Source organism: Chelonoidis abingdonii, chromosome 1 (genome assembly GCF_003597395.2).
Source record: "Chelonoidis abingdonii isolate Lonesome George chromosome 1, CheloAbing_2.0, whole genome shotgun sequence".
Classification (NCBI taxonomy): domain Eukaryota; kingdom Metazoa; phylum Chordata; order Testudines; family Testudinidae; genus Chelonoidis; species Chelonoidis abingdonii.
The window spans coordinates 38511691-38535579 of NC_133769.1; the positions used below are offsets into that span (position 1 = coordinate 38511691).

The window sequence follows — 23889 nt, forward strand, 5'->3', positions numbered from 1 at the left end:
GTAAACTTTTAAAAGACAACTTTCAGTGTAAAAAAATATTTGCAAAAAACCCACAAGGTTTGTGCCTGTAAAATGTATGGCTGATTCATACATAAAGAAAGCAACACACAATGGTGCTATTTCTCCTCTGAGAATATTTCTAAACTTAGGGATAGCTGCAGCTTAGGTCAGGGGCCTTCTTAAAGTTATCAAAACCAGCCAACCATAAAAACAAAACAAAAACCCCATACTTAGTCATTCACAAAAGTTGGAAAATTAGTTCATAAATTCAGTCAGCAATGGCTGAGTGCACTACCTATTTACTGACTTCACTTAAAGCCATCCAAAGGACCAAAGACAAGCCTAATTATTTAAAAAAAAAAAAAAAAAAAAAAGTAAATGGTGCAATACTAACCACTTCCATCTCAAAATACATAGTTGCTTCTCTACAGTGTTTGTTTCAGTGGCATGCTGTGGTACTGCACCCTTAATCTTTACTTCATTAAAACTTTTTTTGGGGTGGGAGAAGACACTGAAGTCAACGGAAGGTTTTTCAATCAAAGCTTTCATAGGAGTTAGATTATTCTTTGTTTAACAGTACACCTGAAAACAGGTCATTCTCTTCTAAATGCTGGTGCCTTTGAAGCTGTTTTGCAAAACTTTAAGACCAAAAAAAATCTGAACTTTGAGATTTGGAAAGATGAATTCACTCAAACCTTTCCTTTGTGTTTTGTAAACTTACATGCCTGCACACACTTTTTTTTTTTTCAGTGCATTCCATGCTATTTGATGCTTAGGATGGCTCTGGAGGGAGTGAGATAAGTTTTTTTCCAAAGGAAAATCAAATAGATGGCACTTCACCAATGGCAATTTCAAGGGAGGCCAACGACTGGATTAACAGGCTTTGCAGAATCAGCCTTGCCTGAGGTACTGTGTGGGCAAGCCTGAACTGCTACAATGGAGCAGGCTCCACCCAATATTATCAGTTCGTCCCATGCATGAGCACTGAATCGTATGTGGGGGCTTAAGAAGAATAAAAAATCCTAGAATTGTAAACATACACTTCCATGAAGGGGAAGGTGAGCACCTGCTTCTTTTTCAGTGGGAAAACTTTTTGTTCAGTAAAATATTTTACCTCTTCAATTTTCAGACAATAATGAAGAATTATATATTTGATTGCTAAACTCCCAGGTTTATACAGTACTTGTCACTGGCATTGAATTTTCATACGCTGCTGGACCTCTCACCATATCTAGTATGTTTGAAAAAACAAGATGTCACAATTTTAATTGATACACCACTTCCCTTGTTTACTTCAATAAACTATGCAGGTTTACTTAGCAGGAATTACTGGTGAGAGGTGGTGGATTCAGTGGTGATTTTGATCATATGTCTGTGTGAAAGTTTATATAGCTTAAAGTCTAAACTGCATGAAAGCTGAGTGAATCAGTCTCAAAGTATGATCTCTAAACATAAGGAGATATCATCAAACCTATACTACACAGTACATTTGTCTCCTAAATATGTTCTAGCCATATCCATTTGAAAAGTCTTCCAGGACAACTTAATGCTCTGAAATTTATAAAAATGAATGTTTTTATAAGTGTCTTCATCACATGTCAAGATAGTTTGGTTGTGAGGGGAAGAAGGATTATTAAACAAAATCCCAAATATGTGTCTCTGAAATTTAAGTTGTCCTTTCTCCATGTTCAGTGTAAGAATGTGATGAACCCTCTTTTAATATCCAACTCTAGCTCAGGGTGGTGCTCGCCAAAAGGTACAATTGTTCTTCAAATGGATTCTTGTACCTTTATTTAACAGCTTACAAGGCACAATTATGTATAGTGACAAAGCTCCAATGAATGCAGCTTTACTATAATACAAAATGAGATTAGTAAAGTTTCACATAGCAGTTTAGTGGAAAACATAGCAATTTGTACAGTAAAACCATCAAGCAGTATATCTGTAATGCCCAAAGATTAAATACCATAGAATAGCATACGCCTGCTCTATTATATCTTTCATACCAGGCATTTAAAAACGTATATATTGCATTGGTGAACAGGCCCAAACTAATCAATTTATTTAATAATGCTGACCTTGAAAATATTTCAAAGAAGATCCATACAACATACAGCTCAATCATGATGTAGACTGGATTTACATAATGCTGGAAAGCTTTCTGTAATTTATGTAAAAAGCAGAGGTTTAGGTAAATAAATTAATCAATACAAAGATTGTATTTTTCCACAGCTGCTGAATTGCATTGTTAGAAAGGCAAACTGCAATTGTGGAGATTATCAAGCCATTAATGAAGTTATGTCAAGAAGAGCTAGTAAACTTTTCCAACAGTATTAATTTTGGTTTTAAGTTTAAAGTAAAAGGAGGTAGTGTGGTAAGGTTCAACCCAATTTTACTGATGCCTGATACATGTGCAAGTGGCCGATGGGTCGTCTTGTAATGAGATATTTGAATGGGATCCATTTCCATTAGAATGTGTGTATAAGACAACATCAGCTGGTCCCCAGGTTTAACATCTTCCCTTTTGTCATACCTGTAAGGAGTATGCAGTGGATTTATTTGCATTCTTTTCAGAACATACTAAACTTCTGCTAGTTATCTGCATAGACATGTACTATCAAAAACAACATAAAGGGAACAAAAAGATTCTCAGTCTAATTCTCATCATGCTGCATTATGTGAGCCACAGAAATAAGTGCTAATGTTTAAAGGAAGTCAAACATTGCATTAGCAACTCATCGTGCTGGTACTATGATAGTCCATAGAGACCTGTGAGCTGATCACAGTGTATTTTCTCTCTGCTCCTCTATTTGAAAGCTGTGGAGAAAAGGTTTACAGTGAGGCCTGTGATTTGCAGGGGAGAGGACTGGGCTGGCTTTCATTAGGATCTGATTATGTGGGTTTGACTTATTTCTGGGAGAACTGGTTTAGGCTGCAGAATGGGCACTCTCCCAGGCTGGCAGGTAGTTGCAGTGGGGGCCCCACATGATGGTGCTGAATCATCTCCTCCCCCTGATAAAACAAGAGGAAGGATTACCTATTGTTTAGGGTTCTAGTGTAGGACTTGAGAGTCCCTGGGTTCCATTCCCTGCTCTGCCACAGGCTTCCTGTGACCATGGGGCCAGAGTTACAAAGGCATTTAGATGCCTGAAGATGCAGATCGGTACTTGGTATGATTTACAGAAATGTCTATGCATGCAAAGCGCCTAACCTGCTGAGGTACTTCTGTAAATTATATTAGGGCCCAGATCTTCAAAGACATTTAGATACCCAACACTCAGTGAAATCAACAGGCGTTAGATGCCTGAATACCACTGAGGATCTAGGCCTCACTGCCTATCTGCATCTTTAGACACCTAAATACCTTTGGTCATCTGGTCACTTGTTGCTTCATTCCTCAGTTCCCCATCTGTAAAATGGAGATAACAGCCCAAGCGCACAGGGCTGTTGGGAAGATAAATACATTAAGGAGGATAGATAGAAACATAGCATGTCCATGAAAATATAATAGCCCTAAGGGAATGCTATTTTCTTAAGTAAATCAATCACTCACTCACTCACTCACTCATGCCTGTCACCCCAATCGGGGTATGGGCCGCCAACCACAGATCTCCAGAGTCCTCTATCCTGGGCCATTCGCTCTAGCTGGTTCCAGGTACAGCCCATTTTTTTGCTATCAGCCTGAAGGTCGCGTTGCCAGGTGTTTCTTAAGTAAATGATTCAGGTTAAATCATGGCCTTCATGAGACTCTGTACCATGATGTATTAGGTTCCACATAGTGGGAAGATGAGAAGTATTTATATTTTCACATTATATGTGTATCTTTTCCATTGTACGTAAATGATTCATAAAGATATATCCTTTAGCTAATTTCCAAAGTTATGTTTAAGTTATCAATTTGCATCCCTTCTGTAATTAGAGTTCCGACTTCTACACCTTGCAACAATGCGGCAAGGAAGAGGGAATAAACAAACTTCCTTACGTGTCAACTTGTATGTCCACCAATCCTTCACATCTAAGTTGTTTCTTCCCTGGTGGGATCCGAATGTTACTCTAAAGTTGCCAGTTGTGGATTAGCAAGAGGAAGGGCCTTAATTCCAGAATGAAAGTTTCCAAAACTCTAACACTAAAACTCAGCTCTGATCAATCTAAGTTATTTTTTACATCAAATAATCAGCCTCATCTTTGCTGAGGCTGAATCACATTAATAAGCATTGAGCTGATGAGAAAAACTGACAGGAAATACATTTATCCTCTAGCAACTGCTTGTCCCTCAGTATTCACCCCTGAGATGCAACTCTCAGTGATGGAGAAGTCAAGGGGCAAGGATAACAAAAGTTAATAGAAACAGAACCTTCATTCCAGCAAAATCTCACTAAGAATGCTAATTTCAAAGATGATGCCATAGCATGAACCACATTCTGCAGAATCCCAAGAAACCTGTAAATATACTGTGTAATGGTACATTAATGTATGCAAACTACATATTTATCGTCTCTCTTAAGAAACCACCTTTTAGGGACTAGGCAGTTTAAGGACTATTAGACCCAGCTACCGTTTGAGATGGGACATTTGGTGGAGAGTACATCACATCTGGCCAATTCCAATCCCATAATGTCTCTCTGGGCTAGTAAAGAAGCTATCATTACGATGCAAGCTTTCCTAAATATTATTTTAAAATAATACCTTATGCTCATACAGCACCTTTCATCCTGTTTCAAAGAGTTCATGATAATGGAGGAAAGGCAAAAAAGATTATAGAACCATCCAATGTTAGAATCGCCATAAAGTTTCTTTCAGTCTCTCTTTGAAGGCAGATAATGGAATTCCTGCATTTGTCTTGAGGCAAATAGAATATCTGGGCATGCCACTTCAAAACACTTCTAGTTATACACTGCAGTTATCCTGATGAATCATCAGTCTGCTTAGCCACTCTATCCATAAATCTGATTATCCCTTTATGTCTACAGTCTTTGACGACAGTAAATTATTTTCTACCCATCTGAAGGGCTCTTGCTTCCTTGTGCCAGTGCGAAGGTCTGGAGCTACCCTGATTCTTTACATTATTGTGCTGTGTGATGAGAACCTGGTGCCCGTGTGTATGAAGGTCACTGCTGTTTATCCCTGAGCTCTCCTGTGTTCATCCTTATGATGAATCAGCCTTTCCTTGAGGCACCTTTCTGATGAGCAAAGATAACAGTGAGGGGAAAAACTGCCCCTACATATGAGGCTGCAACATCTGTCAGAGTGACAAAATGCTATTATTTTCTTTTTCCCATCACATTATGGCCTCACATTCCATGCTGCACCACCAATGGGAAGCAAAAACTGGTTAAAATCCATCAAAATTAGGCAATATATACAGAAAACATAAAATAGTCCAAAAGTACATTCAGTAAAGTAGCTTGCTGAATAAACAGGAATTGGGGCACTCTAGCTACCATATCTGTCCTACCACATGGGGGAACATTGTACAGTTATTTCCGACAGCTCATGATTTAGAACTTCCTCCAGATCCCAACATGTGAAGAGCAATCCAACATGAGAGTTGAACAGTTGTGAGGAAATGTCCCCTTTAACATATTCAGTATTATCATTAGATTGAGAAAAAGTAGCAACAATAAGTGGTACCAAAGTGGCTAACTTCTGCATTCCTGTCAAAAGTTACTTGCTTCTTCCTTCTCATTTTCCCTCCTCCCTGACCAAAAACCATGAGTTCTCAGATCACCCCAAGAACTAAATTACAACTTTTTTTTTTTTTTTAAACAATGCCTCACTCTGTGAGGTCCTTGTACATAACATGGGCTCCTGGGCATTACAGTAACACAGATAACAATAAGTCTGATCCTGAAAATCGTGACCTGGGCCAAGTAAAAGTAATTTGGGAATTATCTTAAATCCAGACCAAATTCTGCTCCTATTCTATCAATGGGAGTTTGTCTATTGCCTTGAATAGTCATAAGATCAATTCCTTTGCACACCTTTTGCTGATATCTTTTGACTAAGCTTCCGTTTTAAAATAAATGACCTAGACCATTGGGGAGATCACCTTGAGAACTGAAAGTGCACTGTGGTCTTTTTTAGCCTGCACACTGAGAAACTGGAACACTGGTATCTGGAGATATCAACTTCCCCTGTTCATCTTAACAGTGGGCCCCTTAAATGCCAAAATTGTTAACCACTTCATTCCTGATGATCTTACCCAAAGCACTCAGTGGATGCCCTCAACCATGAGCATGACTGTTGTGTTTGATATTCTATATGATGGAAAAGATATTCCACATAACTAAGGCTATATTTGAACATGCGAATACCAAAACATTTTGTTATATTTTTTCAATATAAGATATTTGCCACTGTCCTTAAAAATCAGGATAAAAGGTTATTTACACTCTACTGTCATCAGTTGAAAAGTGATGGACTACCACAACGTGTTTTGCAAGATCCAGTGATGTAAAGGATTTTGAGGGTTATCTCGGACACATTTTTATCCAGTCACCCCAAAGATAGTTGAGTTTAATAAGCTAAGAGATTTTTTGATTTTCCCTCTTGTGTATTTAAATTATCTCTGGTGCTTAAACAATAAATGGTCCGAGAAAAACAGAAAATAAGCTTCACAGACGTTCCATGTTTGGTGGAGAATTCCTACAGACTTTATCAAAATTCCCTGAAGATTTGGATTGCCCCTGATTTTGACTTAACACAAACACTGTGTAAGACTCAGTGCCCATCAGGTTTGCCGGCATGCATGCACACAAGAGGGAAAAACAATGTTTACTGTCTTGACAAAAACCCCTTGCTCATGACATACCTCCAATTTGAGTTGACTTCCAAAAATCGAGAAATTCCAGTCTGTGCAGCAGCCACATCAATATGGACAGAGACATCTAGAACAAAAACAATGCTATTTCAAAATGCTTGTAACTATAGTACACCTCTAAGTCACTAATTAGCTAAATAACCATAACAATGCATGTAAATATTCCAAAATAAACAATATCTAATGTATTTATGAGAAATGTACAGCAAAGAATCCTCAAAACTGAAGTTAGATGAACACTGCTTAACATTCGAATCAACTTTACATACTTGCTGTTGAAGGCACCAGCTCATGTAATTTCTGTATTGCAACTCCTCCAGGGTAGTTGAAATGTGAAACATATAATGATGTTCCTGAATAAGCAGCATTAATAAGGAGATGTGTCATAACCGACAGCGATCCTAGTTTATATAGCCAGGATTTTTTGTAGTTATGCAAACTGTGAAGGTGTAAAAAAACCAGAATGAAAATTAGCTGTTGATCATGCCTTTACATTTTGTAAGTAGTTACTGGGGCAGAACATTTTAAAAAAAAAAGTTTCACTATTGGACAAAAGCAAGAGTGAGGATGGGTGCAAGTTCGATCATATTAACGAAAAAATTATAACACTGCATTTCTTTCCCCCAATTCTAAAGGAATTATTTTTAATGACAAATTAATAGTTACAATTACAACAAATAATAAAATACTCAGAATATAACCCTTTAACACTTCTGAGTTTTTAACCTTTAGCTGTAGAAATAAACATACAATTCTCTTGGAATTTCACTTTGTTTATCTGAACAACTTAATTCAGTTCTTTAAGATAAACGTTATAGTTAAATGTTAGCACTAAGTAATCTCCTGAGTAAAGTAATAAACAGTATAGCTATTCACTGGAGTTTGCTCCCTTTCTCTTGTGGGTGAAATTAATTGAATTATAACACTATGCTGGGGATACAACTTGCTGCAGATATCTACTTATAATTTTCATTAATTGGAGTTACACATTCATCAAGGAGAACAAAAACCTGTATTTATACAGCATATAAAATAAGATTTCTACTAAATCATTTTAATGATGGTCAGACAATAGCTATCCCATTTTAAGTATAGTGTTGTAACAGTTCCGGCCTTAACTGATGACTTATTTAATAAATAATATTTTATCTATCTGGTTACAAGGCTAGGACTATGGGCCAAATTCTGGAACTGTTACAAAAGCTTTCCCAAACAGGTTCACGTATGTATGGCAAAGAGAGTGCTAAACCAGTGGTTCTCAATCTTTTTTCATTTGTGGATCCTTGCAAATTTTCGAATGGAGGTGCAGACCCCTTTGGAAATTTTGAATGGAGGCACGGACATCTTTGGAGATCTATTGCCTGTTGAATTCTTTTCTATCGGTTTTCAGTCCAAGTCTTTTGCATACCCCTTAAACATAGTCCGACAACAGGTTGAGAACCACTGTGCTAAACTACTTCCATTTTCCGGCTGGCAACTAGCAATCCAAAGCACAGCTCTGCCTTCCATCTCACTCCTGCTGGGTGCCCAAATAACATGTTCCTGGGGCATTGCTAGGTTAGAAGAAGGATGCTCATAAAAGAGTGGCCCCATGCCCTACAGTCCAATCCTAGAGCACCCCACTGTGGCTAGGGAGAACCTTCTGAGCTTTGTGCTGAGCTAGTATAAGGCAGCCAACTTCCAACCTGTGCAGCCAATGCTAGCAACAACAGTTCAGGTACAAAATCTGGCCCTATCACATGCCCTCCTTTGGCTAGCACATTACATTTAATCTCCCTTTCTCCTATGACAAAAGAACTGACTAGCATCTTGTAAGCTACTACCAAGTTTTGAACTGAGAATAATCTTTTCAAGAAGTATGACTCTGAACTTACATTCGTGTGCAGCCTTTGGCAGCCACTATGTTGAAGACGGGGAAAGTGTATATGATAAACCGCAGCTCTTTATGTGGGAGAAAGGAATACAAAAAAATAAAACCCAACGTTGGTAGAATTAATACCCGAGTCCTTTTGTCTGCTGCTCCTAGAGGCACAAATATAATGCTGCATCCTAAAGCACGAGGCAGGGCTGAATAGAAATACCACAAGAAGGGAGAAGTCTTTATGATGAAAAGGGAGTTAAGGATGTTATTATCATCACCAAATGTCTGGGTTAAAGTAACTTTATCCTTTCAGATATTCTGCAAAACTTTTGCAAGTATGCAATAAGTGTATTTAGTTTACAGCTATCACCTTGGTCCGAATTATTTCAAAGTAATTTGAAAACATCTTTTTTCTTTTTTAAATGCTCCTGGACTTGACAGCTTCCCTTCTCCCCCATTCTTTGTACTCAGCTGCCCTTGCAATTGCAGTCAGTGACACACTGGTCTTTTCCCAATCTCTTCCTATTGCAAACGCTATGCTGGGAATGTTAAACAGTCAGACAATGAGAAGTGGGTAGCAAGTCAAACGTTGCCGGAAAGGGAGTGGGATTCAAGGGGATAAGAGAGATAAAATGCACTCCCATGAAAAGCCTTCTTCTCTTTTCAAGGTTAGAACCAATGAGGTAAGAGAGGAGGAGTCAAGGAGTGATTTTCAAATCAGGCCCTTAGCAGTAAATACAAAAAAGGAAAGGGCAAATTGTAAAGGTTTTGTAAAGGAATAACTGCCTGGGGTAGTGGTGAGTTAATATGACACCAAGGCCATGACTACATAGGAAAAGTTGTAGCTTTGTTCCACTGGCGCTACCAGCAGCAGAAGCTATAGCTTAGACAGGATTCAGATGTTTTTGCAACCGGATCACCTAACCCTACTCTTAGTGGCTACATGTATTACAGCTGCAACCGCTGTTGCCACCACTGTACTGGTGGGGAATGATGGGTTCTGTTTTTGCCAGTGTTGATGAGCCCAAGGCCTAGATGACAAGGAGGACAATGGACTTCACAACCAGGAGGGAGAGAAGAAGGAAAGATAAGGCAGTGAAGAGACTGAAGGACAATGGAGGACTGCACAAAGAGCTTGATCCTGTGCCCATGGAAGTCAGTGGAAAAGCTTCCTTTGACTTTAATGAGGCAGGAGCAGGCACCAAGAGGAGGACAGGAGAGAGGTGTGTCTTGGAATTGGACTCCACAAGGTAAATTTCAACTGAATTCTGTCACTGATGCCAAACATTTTAATCATGTCACAGCTGAGTCCCATGAATAAATCAATACAAATATTTGGTTTAGCTGACATAAGGCCATGTCTTTATTTTCCTATATATATTTAAAGGATACTCCCCAGTTTGAACTTTTATTTAAAACTATATTATACCAAAGCACTTTCCCCTCCGGCCATAGAAGCTGCCTCCAAAACACAGAATCCACAGCAACTGTTAAACCTAGAAGAAGAAAAAAATATCTTAGACTGAGGAGCTCATCCAAACTGAACATTTGCCTAACAGATGAATATAGACTGGGACACCTTTTGAGCCTGATCTAATGCCAATCAAAACCAATGGGAGCCAGGTCAGGCTCTGGGTCTTGTGCTGACATAGAAATGTCACAGGTGGTTGCACAGTTTACATTTCATTCTAGAAATCACAGGCACAATTAGAGAGAGACTCATACTGTGTTCAGTGTGAACAACAGTCTGGACTGTGGGTCAGGAAGGATGTGGAGCAGGGAGTGGCTTCTCTCTGTAGCATCCTCCATCTCACAGTGCCATCAGGTAATGCAGAGTAAGTGAATGCTGATGTGCTCAGAATTATCTTACACTGCTTCTCCTCTCCATGCTGTAACACCCTCCCCGCTACCCTAAAATGGCAATGTACTGATGCAACCAACATCAAGCAGACTCTGAGAGCATGCTTTTTAAGAGAGCCATGTTGCCATGAGGAGGCTCAGTGGGTCTACACACATATGCTCCATCCCTCCACAGATGGCTTGAGGTCCAGGCGATTTCACAGTCTTTCAGCAGTGACCAACACCTAATCTATTCAAATTAAAGAAATGAAATAATAAAGGATGGGAACATACCATGTACCAGGCAACTCAACTATCCCTAGAACCTGATTTGTGTAAGCCTCTCTCCTTCCATCTTCCTAAATATCATATTGTATCACAACACATTACATCTCATTCCCGGTCTAAGCTTGTTACACAGGGGGTAGATTTCAGGCCATTTGATGATAATGATGGCCAACCTCTCTGACCGTTGTGAGTGGGAAACTCCATCTCACCTTACCATAACAATGCATTCTAGGAAACTTTGCAAGTTGAAATGTGCAGCATTTTCTGGCCACTATATTAGTTCCTTTTGTTTAAGAGACAATATGGTCCTAAGATTTTTGCTAAATATCATGCATTTCTCCCAGAGTAAAATTTCACCAGTTTAATGAATATATTTGCTTTCTTGTGGTCAAAATAGAGGGAATTTATTCTTAACTTTCACTTTCTATTAATTTCCTGCATGCATATTTTTAAATAAAATAAGACCTTAGAAAAGAGAACTATTGGATATTAAATTAAAAGAAAAAAATTAGCACTTCCTTACCCAACCAAACAACGCCAGCAGCAACAGCATGGGAAAGCATCTTTAAAATGGAGATTCTTTTACTTAGTAATGTCACCAGAAGCATCAGGCCTAAGAAGATACAGAGCTCTGATCTAAAGACAATAATTGCCAGTGCTGAGAACCAAATAAATGGTCCGTGCTTTTGCTGTATCCAAGATGTAAGTGCCAAGAGAACTGTAAAAAGATATAAAACACTGTATTAACCACTGGACATCTTTAAGGTTTTTTTAATTCAGGTATCTGAATTAAAGTCTGCCTGATGTTGGTTGCATCAATACACTGAATTAATTCAATGGTCCTGAATAGGACCATTTTGGGTCCTATTCAGTACTCCTACTGCAGCAAAGCTTTCACTGAAGCCAGAAAAATGTATGCAGAATGGGGCCCTTTGTAAAGTACTCTAGTTTGATGCACTAGCTAAGTAGGAACGGATGTATCACAAAGGAAGGAGTCTGGAATCCCTCCTCAGAGAGTATATTTAATGAGTGACATGAACTACTCTACTCGTGACAGGGTACTGAAAGCTTTTCTGAATCTAAGTGGTATGGTAATTACTATTATAATTTATTCAGTGACAGCTAGTGTGCTTGTTATTCTCATGACCTATGCATATCTTGCACTAATGCTAATGGCACTCAAATCCAAGCATCAAGAAGAAACTGTACCCTGCGTTTCCTAAGAACAAGGAAATATGAATACATTTGAGTGGCTAGGTGCACATGTATCACATCTCTATACACGATGGGTTCTCTACTTTTTTCATAGTGCAGGCCACATCCTAACAAATATCATATTGAAGTCCAGTCATGATCACAAAGCATTCATGTGGAAATTACAGCAATTGCTTGTATGAAAGGCTAAAAGTAGAAAAGTATTTTAGGAGTCTCAGTACCTTGTAGTGCTTTGAAAAGGTTATTGCTGTACAATAGTCATCTGATGATTTAATTTGTTTTTATTCTGTTCTATATAGGTTCTTACACTGCCCTCATCTGAGCACTTTCCAGTAGTGCATTAAGTGACATAACTAATATCTGCCACACGTGGCTGATGGTTTCTCCCATCCTCTCTCCAGGTGTAGAATTGTGTGTGCAGTGGAATCTTCTGGTTTGGAGGATTTTTTATTTTTAAAATGCATTTAGATCAAGTCAAAGAAGAGCATATTGCACTTGGAGAGAGAGGTGGTGAGGTTTCTGATGGTTCTTATTTCGGAAGGGAGTTCATTGCATAGTCTTGGACTGGCCCCTGAGGTAGCTCTGTCTCCTGCACAGACTAGCTTTACCTTTACTACAGATTATTAAATTGCAAGAATGTCCAGAGGTTGTGCAATGGCCGCATGTTTTATAAATCAAATAAATGTAGTCAAATCTCAACTTAATCAAAGTCACTTTGTAAACTCCCTATATATTTAGCTTAAATACAAGTTCAGTTTAACAAATTATTTTAATACATATGCTATAAAACATACAACCACAGTTCTCCATACTCCTTACCACACAGTTCAGCCATCAGGCATATATACATTAACTTGGTCTGACTGCATTCATTTGTCCATATGCCAGGAGCCAACCTGTGGCTCCGGAGCCACATGCGGCTCTTCAGAAGTTAATATGCGGCTCCTTGTATAGGCACCGGGGCTGGAGCTACAGGTGCCAACTTTCCAGTGTGCTGGGGGGTGCTCAATCACTAGCTCTGCCCTGCCCCCTCTCCACCCCTTCCCACCACCCCCTCTGAGCTCCATGCCCTCGCTCCTGCTCCTGCTCCTCCTCCTCCCCCCCCAGAGCCTCCTGCATGCCATGAAACAGCTGATTGGGAGGGGAGGGGAGGGGAGGGAGGAGGAGGCGCTGATTGCAGGGCTGGCTCCAGGAACCAGCTTATCAAGCAGGTGCTTGGGGCGACAACTCCGGAGCAGGGCGGCACTTTCAAGTATTCGGTGGCAATTCAGCAGAGGGTCCCTCACTCCCGTTCGGAGCGAAGGACCTCCCGCTGAATTGCCGCAGATCGCGATCGCAACTTTTTTTTTTTCCCCTGCTTGGGGTGGCAAAACCCCTGGAGCCGGCCCTGGCTGATTGGTGGGGCTGCCGGTGGGCGGAAGGTGCTGGGAATGGGGGGAGGGGGTGAAAGCTGATGGGGGGCTGCTGACGTATTACTGTGGCTCTTTGGTAAATTCTGGCTCCTTCTCAGGCTCAGGTTGGCCACCCCTACCATATGCATTCACTATCACTACAAATAGAAGTAATTTCAAAATATAAATGACATCCTCAAAATAAATGCTTACCAACAGGAAGTGCGAACATATTGGGAAGTGTTCGAGTGCAATAAAACATTAGATGAAACTGAGTAACAGTTATTAGACAGAAGATCGTCGATACAGTTGATCCAAACTGCTTTCTAACTTCTTTCTTTAATTTCCATAGTGCGTAAATCACACTAAGCCCCAAACTTCCTCGGACTTTTGAGAGGAAAAAAAATTATAGATAAGAAAGCAATGTCAGGGTGCTTATTGATGGAGGCAACAACAAAGAGGAATGTTAAGAAATATTAAATTACTATTGCACAAATACAAAGAATATTTTAAGTAGTGCAATATTTAAAAGATGGTGTAAGGAGTGTATAAAGAAACAGGCAAATTATGTTACAATACAATATTTTAGATCAGACTTAAAAGAAAAAAGTATTTAAGGTAGTGTTTCCAATGCAATCCATCCTTGTTTGATTGTGACTCAGTAGCGCAAGGGTTGAGTTCTGTGAATTATGTTATGTGGGGTGGTGTAGCAGTGTGGTCTGCCCCTTTAAGGGCCTGCGAAGCCAGGGAGCAGCAAACCCTGACCAAAGGACAATCCCAGAAGACAGGTGCTAGGAATGACCAAATCCAGCTAAGCCGCAGCCAATGATTGGCGCTGATTCCCAGCAGGAAGATATAATTGAGGACTCAAATCGTTCAGAGAAGGAGGACTAAGACAGACAAACACTTCCCTGATCCCCAGCCCCCAGGGTGTGGGTGGATGGGTGTGGCTGACTGTTTTGTCCCCAAGCAGGTAGACAGACCCACCAGACTACCAATAGATGCTGGTATGTCTAAATAAAACACAATATATGCAGAAAATCTTGGAAGTGAATTCTGAATTCCCTTCCCCCATTCCCCTCAGTTTTCTGTTAGAACTCTATCAAAGGGGTAGCCGTGTTAGTATGGATCTGTAAAAGCAGCAGAGAATCCTGTGGCACCTTATAGACTAACAGACGTTTTGGAGCGTGAGCTTTCGTGGGTGAATACCCACTTCGTCAGACACACACAGGATTCTCTGCTGCTGTTAGAACTCTGTTACTTTAGTACAACTTTCTTTGTGTTGTTTACCTGGTCCAAAAAGGATGGTGGAATCTTTAAGTTAGCATTAAGTTAAACAACTCCAGTCTTGCAAGTTCCCTTATAAAATAAATATACTACCATATTCTCTAGCATTGATCAAAACCATTATATCTTACAACTGTGTTACAGACCAGTACTGCAGAATACAGCACTGTACAAGATCTCCTTTCAGACCTGATTTAAGGTTCATACCTATCAGTTGGGAGTAAAACTTGGACATCTGCAACCTAGACAGCACAAATATAGCTGGGCTGGAAAGCACAGCAATAAAGACTGGTCCAAGAAACGTTCTTGGAACAACTCCAGGAAATTCATGATGGTCGTACTGCAAAGAAAATAAAGGCTCAGTAAGACAGGCAAGCTAGAAATAACATCTAAGAACAGATGAGTGTAGCAGAACTAAATAAATAATGCTCTTATGCTTCATGTTGCATTTGTGCTGGTCAAGAAAGAGAGAGATGGTTATCTTGAACAGACCATAAACTCCTATTCACCTTCTCCAAGTCCAGTCTGTGGTACACAATGTCATGGATGGCTTGGAGGTTGAAACTCTCCTCCACTTTTGTAAATGGACAGACAGTTAAATGTGCAAAGGCCACAGCAATGATCAGTAACAGCAGGAGTGACTGTCCACCTGTGCTCCTCTTCTCAGCCATGCTGGACATGAAATACACAATAGTCTGTTATCAGCGATCAAAGCTGACAAGGGGAAAAAATGAAATCATATTAACAGCATGACAATGTGCCTACAAGGGAAAAAGGAAAGACTTATGCATTTTATTAAAATATAAAGGGAAAGACAATGTTATTGTACCTGTAGCCTAGTGCATGACTAACAGATCAAATAATCAGTCAGGTTTTCATATATATTAACAAAGTGGAGTATCTTGCCAAGAGCATACTCAGCCATTGTTCCACGCTTTGCACTGACTGCCTGAAGTTTAAGGTTTTGATCTATGAAGTCTTAATGTCTCATGCTCTATCATAAGAGACAACTTTTCTCCACATAGCATACTGCCACCACAAGCATAAAAGAGAAGGAGCTGGTGGCACAGTGTTTTCTGTGCAGGTCCCATATCTTTGTAATTTGCCTATTCCTGTGGTGTGAAATGGTCTGACTTTAATGATTGTATGCAGCGTTGTTGTAGCCATGTGGGTCCTAGGATATTAGAGAGACAAGGTAAGTGAGATTATATTTTTTATTGGACCAACTTCTGTTGGTGACAGAGCCAAGCTTATTTCTGAGGCAATTTCCAGAAATCCAGTTCAGATGTTTACAAGAACAAAATTAGGGCAAAACAATATATTTTCCCCATGTTTAAAAAATTCTTACAACTGAAACTCATCCTGGTGCCAGGACTGTGCCTTTTGCTGTTCCCATGAAAATCTACTCAAATTTGCCCAAGTTACACCTCTGAAAATTGTAATTCACCCATGCTCAGTAAGGGGATGTTAGAGCATGGTAGTTAAATTCTCTGCAGATTCTGTCTGCAGACATCATGTTCCTCCCCCCGACACCCCCCTCCCCATCCTACGTCAGGGATCAGCAACCTTTGGCATGCGGCCCACCAGAGAAAGCCCTGGCAGGCTAGGCCAGTTTGTTTACTTGCCGCATCTGCAGGTTCTGCCAATCGCGGCTCTCACTGGCCGCGGTTTGCCATCCCAAGCCAATAGGGGCTGTGGGAAGTGGCATGGGCTGAGGGATGTGCTGGTTGTCGCTTCCACCCTCATTGGCCTGGAGCCGCGATTGGTCGAACCTGTGGATGTGGAAGGTAAACAAACCGGCCCAGCCCGCCAGGGTGCTTACCTCACTTACGTGGTGGGCCGCGCAGCAACGACTGCCGATCCCTGTCCTACATGCTGGCTAGGCGGCACATGTTTCATCCCCACAGAGCAACCGAGGAATAGTGGCGCAGTGGAACTGGAATGCACCAGCATGGTGTTCTGGCTCAGCTACACTACTGTGCACCACCCCTTACAGAGTGGGGGCAGAGTTAGAGCAGCATGAGGCTTAAAGGATCAGGCTGGTGTGGAGACACTGCAGTTTAGGACTACATCATTGCTGATGACGCTCAGAATGTGAGTGCTGAACAGAACTTTCTTTGTAATTGCTCCTCCTAACTGCCATGGGCCACTGTGGTGCCATACACTGGAACTGTGAGCAAGGAGTCTCTCTCTTATGTGCTCTCAATGCCCCCTGATAGCACCCAGGCAGTATAGAGGAGAGGGAGGTAACTTAACTGGAATGTAGAAGGGAGAAGAGCAGAGAGGGGAGACCAATACACAAGTCAAAAGAAGGACAGGGACCAGACAGAATGAGGGGCAGAAATAGAAGGGATCAGAAGTATAATGGTCTATAACTACTAGAACATGTACACGTCGAGAACCTGGAATTGACCCCAGGATTCCTGAGTCTGACCATTCCCCTGCTGTCAGCAAATACCTGTGAAACCCACTGGCAAAGTGTGTGTCTCATCTCCCGATACTATTTGGCCCTTAGAGAGAATGACAACCTACTACCAATTACTGTGTTACCCCAGAGGTCTGTACTGTAAAACTAAAGGTTCCAACGCTGTTGATGATATATCCAGAAGTCAGTTTGGTTTTACACAAAATATTTTTTTCCTCATTTTTCTTGGTTTGTAACTTTTGCCACTGCCACATATTAGCAAAAGTGCCAGTCCGAAGGCTGGATAAAAAAGGAGGGTTTTGCTGTTAGGTTTGCTACCCATACCAGTAAAACCTTAATGCAACTGAAACAGTTCAGTCAAACTGAAATTTGAGAATGGCAGGTAGAGATGAAGGTCAAAACTCAAGTATGACAGTTATCAGCGAAAGCCAGAAGAAAGCTGAGATCTCAAGATATTGAATCCTGATAACCAAATCTGTAACCACAACAGGATGTGGAATGTATATACACCTCTACCCCGATATAACGCTGTCCTCGGGAGCCAAAAAATCTTACTGCGTTATAGGTGAAACTGCGTTATATCAAACTTGTTTTGATCCGCTGGCGTGCACAGCCCCCCCACCCCCAGAGCGCTGCTTTACCGCGTTATATCTGAATTCATGCTATATTGGGTCACGTTATATCGGGGTAGAGGTGTACTTTTTATAGTACAGGAAAGCTGGCACAAGTTACATAAGAAATGAAGAAGTACCATCTGAACATGGTGTCAATGAGACAAGATGGGTAGGGAGTGGCAAGATGGTGGCTGAGGCTACAATCTTACACTCAGGAAGATGAATGCACAAAAGAGGTGTATGAATTATGCTGGATAATATCACAGTGAAGACCCTCTGGCTTGCGAGCCAGTGAACAACAGATTAATGACAGACTATAAATAAGACACATCAAAGGTACAATAATCCATGTATGCACCAATAAACACAGCAGGTGGCACTGAAAAGGACACATTCTATGAGCAGGTGTGTGTTAGGGTGTATAGACCCAGCACTGATGAGGAAGACATCAGAGAGACTCTGTGCGCAGGGCTAACCTCTTCCCCTGCCCCTCTCAATCCTGAATGGTCAATCCCTGATAGCACCCAGGCAGTATAGAGGAGAGGGAGGTAACTTAACTGGAATGTAGAAGGGAAAAGGGCAGAGAGGGGAGACCAACACACAAGCCAAAAGGAAGACTGGGACACATCACATCACATAGGAACTCTCTGGCAGAGGCAGGGATAGAATCCAATTATCCAGGGTCCCATTCAACTGCCTTAACCATGAGACCATCCTTTCTCTTCCTGCAGTCCCCTGCCTCATTCACTACAAGCCTTCCAACTTCTACAACAAATGAGTCAGTGGTCTACAGACCTTCATTCACTGTATAACCTTGATTTCTACCCAAAGCATGTTCACAGTACACTGGATGAAAGCAAGTATTAGAGGGGTAGCCGTGTTAGTCTGATCTGTAAAAGCAGCAGAGAATCCTGTGGCACCTTATAGACTAACAGATATCTGATTTGTGTCCATTTATCCTTTTCCATAGTGACTGTCCAGTTTGGCCGATGTACATAGCAGAGGGGCATTGCTGGCATATGATGGCGTATATTACATTGGTGGATGTGCAGGTGAATGAACAGTGATGGTTTGGCTGTTCTGGTTAGGTCTGTGATGCAACTCTGCCACATATTCTACACCAGTGACACCATCACAGGACCTAACCAGATCAGCCATACCATCACACGTTTCCACCTGCAGTCCACCATGTAATATACGCCATCATATGCCAGCAATGCCCCTCTGCTATGTACATCGGCCAAACTGGACAGTCACTATGGAAAGGATAAATGGACACAAATCAATATCAGGGAATGGCAATATACAAAACTGTAGGAGAGCACTTCAACCTCCTGGCCACTATAGCAGACCTTAAGTGGCCATTCTGGCAGCAAAAAACTTCAGGACCAGACTTCAAAGTGAAACTGCTGAGCTTCGTTCATCTGCAAATTTGACACCATCAGCTCTGGACTAACAAAGATTGTGAATGCTTGCCAATTACAGGAACCAGTTTCTCCTCCCTTGTTTTCACACCTCTACTGCTAGAAAGCCCCTCCTCCTGATTGAACTAACCTCGTTTATCTCCAGCTTGCTTGCTAGCATATATATACCTACCCCTGGAAATTTCCACTACCTGCATCTGATGAAGTGGGTATTCACCCACGAAAGCTCACACTCCAAAACGTCTGTTAGTCTATAAGGTGCCACAGGATTCTCTGCTGGATGAAAGCAGAGGTCCTGTAGAAAAAATACTAAGTGATCATGTAATTAAAGACTGCATACTCATCAGTGAACTGAGTTAGGATTGCCTGTACAATCTCAACTTTAGAGTGCTTGGTTTTGCAACATTAACATTTTAACAAAGAGGTTTTCTTTTCTTTTTTATTTAACTCAAAGTGCATTCAGAATTAGGATGCTGCAAGGAAGATACATCCCTTTGGGATTTGCCACAATCAGGATAGTTTTCTTTACTTGAGCTGTATCAGCTGTTTTGACAATGTGTTTTGAAGGTGACCTTAAAAGAGAACCTTTTCATAGCTGAGAGACAGACAAAAGACTCAGACCCCAAAATTCCCTCCCTACTTTGAAAAAAGTCCGGTTTCCTGATTGGTCCTCTGGGTCAGGTGTTTGGTTCCCTTTGTTAACCCTTTCACAGGTCAACATAAACATTAACCCTAGCTATTATTTATGACAGCTAGCGTCACAAGATATTTACTTGTCCAGCTGGCACTGAAGATCATATGTCCCTTCATTGCTTCAGCCACCATGTCCAAGGGGACATGCGTCTATCTGATGAAACAGGTTCTGTCGATACAAAATCCAATCAAGAGCAGTATCAAATGCATGTTCATTTTTTATCACCCTAGTCCGATTCACAAACAGGAAAGTTTGGTTTCTTTTTGGGTGGTTTGCAGGGGGGTCGGTAGAGTGGTCCTTATCTGGAACTGTGCTCTTTTTAGACTTTCATAAGAGCGGATCTCCCACACCTCATCCCTTCTCAGATTTGGATGGCCACTTCAATATCTGAAAGCCTGTGGGGGGAGGGCGGGAGAGAGGTTTAGAAAATCTCACATGGTACCTTCTTTGTGTCTTGTCAAATATTCGTGGGAAGGGCCCGTTAAAAAGAACAAGGCTGGAATCATCATCTGAGACGTGCTATAACATGAAATATGTGGCAGAATGTGGGTAAAAACAGAACAGGCAGACAAACAGTTCTCCCCCAAGAAGTTCAGTCCAATATTTGGTACAAACATTTTTTTAATGAGCATCATCCAGCACGGAAGCCATGTCCTCTGGAATGGTGGCAGAAGCAATGAAGGGTATGAAATGTTTAGCATAGCGGCACATAAAATACCTTGCAGGTGCTGGCTATAAAAGGGCTATGCAAATGCCTCTTTTCTCGACTGTAAGTGTGAGCGATGGTAAATAGGGAAGGGCCGCAATGATATCGCCCGTAAAGGGTAAGGACGAGGCTGTTTGTCTGGCGCATGCTGAATCAGAATAGGACTGGAGTGGAAACTTGGTAGCTCCACAGTTTTACATTGTTTTGTTTTTGAGTGCAGTTAATAACAAAAAAAAACGCCCTACATTGTGTAAGTTACAAGACGTTCACGATAGAAAGGGAGTGGGCGGAGGAGTGGAGCGAAGTGAGGTGAAGGGGGAGAGAAATACATTTTTGATCATTTTTGCGCAGTGCAGATATTTTGTAATCAACAATATGAAGTGAGAACTTCACACTTCGTATTCCTGTGTTGTAATAAACATCCATATATTTGAAAATGTAGAAAACCATCCCAAATATTTAATAAGATGGTGTAGTGGTGTGTATTCTATGTTTACGGTGCGATTAATCATATAATGTTTTTAATCACAATTTTTGGAGTTAATCTCTGCAGTTAACTGGTGATTAATCAGAGACCTAATATTTTGGTAAGCCTGTTACTCCCATTGTCTCATGAAAGTTTTCAAGTTTTCTCCGCAATTTGCAGTCCAAAACAGCCTATTCTTTGATTTTCCCGAACTCAAGAAGATGTTAACCAGAAAGACTATATGGATGTGCACGGGACATCACCGTATTATAACCCACCCTCGGGGGAAAGAAAAAGAAAGCCTGGGTGATTAGTCTTCGAGTTTAAAAATAGAAAAGTCTTCTATCTTCTAATCTTCTGGTTCCAAATTGTAAGTACAGGTAGAAAAACAATATAGGGCTTTTATGTTGTTTTGGTTGTATTTACATGTGTGCAGCTTGCTGGAATGTCTTCAAATTGGATATCTTTTGAATCAGACTGTTTATTCATATTTTTCTTATAAGCATACCCTGTTTTGTCATCTTGATACAGAGAATATTTGATGTCTTTTTCTTTCTTTCTTTTTTATAAAGTTTCTTTTTAAGACTTTTTTGAGTTTTTCTCTCTGGGTAGGCTAAGGAACGAGGGGAGGGGAATCTCTTTGTGTTTAGATCTACCGAAGATAGCCTGCAGCACCAGGCAATTGGTGGGAGGGAAGAGATAGACTCATTCTGTCTCCTTGTATTTGGGTTTGTCTCTTTATGGAATAGAGGAGACATGCTTCTTGGTATTGTGATGTAAGAGATTGATCAGTACTCTCAGGTGTAGCCCAAGAGAAAGTCTGGGTGGGATAGAGAGGGGAGGGAAGTGGGTTATTTCCCTTGCGGTAAGACTCAGAGGTTCTGGGTCTTGGGGTCCCTCCAGGAAAGTTTGGGGGACCAGAGCGAGGCAGGCGCTGTAATTCCTGTCTGGTGGCAGCGAGATAAGATCCAAGCTGGTAATTAAGCTTGGAGGTTCACGTTAGGCACCCAGATTTCTGGACGCTAAGGTCAGATTGGTGGGAGAGAGAGGGGGAAGGGAAGTGGGTTATTTCCCTTGCCGGTAAGACTCAGAGCTTCTGGGTCTTGGGGTCCCTCCAGGGAAAGTTTGGGGGACCAGAGCGAGGCAGGCGCTGTAATTCCTGTCTGGTGGCAGCGAGATAAGATCCAAGCTGGTAATTAAGCTTGGAGGTTCACGTTAGGCACCCAGATTTCTGGACGCTAAGGTTCAGAATTGGGAAAGATGCTTATGACACTAGCTACAACAGTTCCATGCAAATACCTGTTCTCACTTTCAGGTGACATTGAAAACAAGAAGTGGGCAGCATTATCTTTTGAAAATTGTAACCAAATTTGTTTGTCTGAGCAACTGGCTGAACAAGAAGTAGGACTGAGTGGACTTACAGGCACTAAAGTTTTACATTGTTTTGTTTTTGAATGGTTATTTTTTGTACATAATTCTACATTTGTTGGTTCAACTTTCACAATAAAGAGATTGCACTACAGTACTTGTATTAAGTGAATTGAAAAATACTATTTCTTTTGGTTTTTTACAGTGCAGATATTTGTAATAAAAATAAATATAAAGGGAGCACTGTACACTTTGGCATTGTGTGTTGTAACTGAAATCAATTTATTTGAAAATGACAAAATGTCAAAAAAATTTAAAAAATGGTATTCTATTATTAACAGGGCAATTAATTCCACAATACATTTTTTAAATCACTTGACAGCCCTACACAATATCCTAATAAATGTTAACACAATCCACGTTTGTCTTTTTATGACCTTGTTGGGGATACTTTCCAGGTGTTAGAGCCAATCAGTGCAGTTTTCCTTTAAAGGAAGGGTATTTGACAGAAATGAATGGCTGCAGAGATATGAGTACAAATACACTCTTTATAGTTGTGTGATGTGAATATTTATACATATGTTGTCAAAAGACAAACTTTTGTGAATTTTTTATCCTGGTTTAATTTTAAACGCATGGCCGAGCGCTTAGATTCCTACACCCTCCACCCAGCTTCCTCAATGACCCAGTTCAGTCGCTTTCCCATGCTGGCAGGGCTGAGGCATGTCCCGATAGGCCCCTCGCTGCACTTTATTATTACGGTGTGTGCGTTCTTCGAGCAGCCAGCGCCGTCGGACGGGACCCCTGGCCTCTTCCACGCATTAGTGAACCCCCACCCCCTTCCACTGGGGGCCCCAGCTCTGCCCGTGGGCGCCTAGCTAGCCAGACAGCTCCACCCAGTCCGCTGCAGAGCGCTGTGGGGAGCGGAGTCGGCGGAGCTCATACAGTGTCCCATAGCGACGTGCCTACCACACGGTCACGCGTGAACACAGCACGTCAAACGAATCTCCCTCCTCCTCAGAGTCCCCTTTCGCTTCCCCTGGAAGCACCGGCGCCGCGCGTGACGGGGGCCCCACAGGTGAGAAGACCGAGGTCTGGAAGGGGCTGCAGGCTAGCCAGCTACTCCCACCCCTAGCAGCCAGGGCAAACCTGCCTCCGCAGCCGCCTGAACTTACCAGCTACAGCCCGTCAGCCACGTGCCCGCCTCACACAGGGGGCACGTAACAGCGAGGCGGCTCAGGTCACCTGACCGTACTAGAGGCGTCAGGCGGCCATGTTGGATTCGGGCAAAGCGCCCACAACAGGCATACAAGTCCCTGTACGCGCAGCGTCTAACAGAAATGGGCGACTGGTACGAGGTCACTGCCGGGCTCCCGGCTGCCCGAACTCAAGATGGCCGCTGAGCCTGCAGTCGGCCCCGCCCATCGCTCTTTCTCCTCTGGCTTCCTGCCCACCCTCGCCTTGTGCCTACACGTGGATTCTCATTGGCCC

The 23889-nt window shown here is 41.6% G+C and overlaps 1 protein-coding gene across 4 annotated transcripts; it reads right to left on the reverse strand.

Annotated features, from left to right (window-relative positions):
* Positions 1–1644: 1644 nt before the first annotated feature.
* ALG12 (ALG12 alpha-1,6-mannosyltransferase) lies at positions 1645–23651 on the reverse strand. Of its 4 annotated transcripts, none has more exons than XM_032776494.2 (10): positions 23548–23651; positions 15211–15373; positions 14909–15041; positions 13628–13801; positions 11332–11526; positions 10074–10177; positions 8695–8918; positions 7090–7259; positions 6812–6887; positions 1645–2533 (listed from the first exon to the last, which is right to left on the reverse strand). In XM_032776494.2, exons 2-10 carry the CDS (start codon positions 15370–15372, stop codon positions 2302–2304), a joined length of 1470 nt encoding a protein of 489 aa, XP_032632385.1. In that variant the 5' UTR covers position 15373; positions 23548–23651; the 3' UTR covers positions 1645–2301. The 4 variants fall into 4 exon arrangements, with proteins under 4 accessions (XP_032632385.1, XP_032632386.1, XP_032632387.1 ...); XM_032776495.2 differs by having other exon boundaries at positions 23574–23606; XM_032776496.2 differs by lacking the exon at positions 15211–15373 and having other exon boundaries at positions 23548–23617.
* Positions 23652–23889: the final 238 nt, after the last annotated feature.

What these genes read in the sequence shown, in the direction of transcription:
- ALG12 (XM_032776493.2), bottom strand. Translation starts at nt 15,381, where the DNA reads ATGTCCAGCATGGCTGAGAAGAGGAGCACAGGTGGACAGTCACTCCTG. An exon ending in TATGTTCGCACTTCCTGTTG is followed by an intron (nt 11,527 to 13,627) that starts GTAAGCATTTAT and finishes ATCTTTTTACAG; the next exon opens with TTCTCTTGGCACTTACATCT. An exon ending in TGCTGGCGTTGTTTGGTTGG is followed by an intron (nt 10,178 to 11,331) that starts GTAAGGAAGTGC and finishes TTCTTCTTCTAG; the next exon opens with GTTTAACAGTTGCTGTGGAT.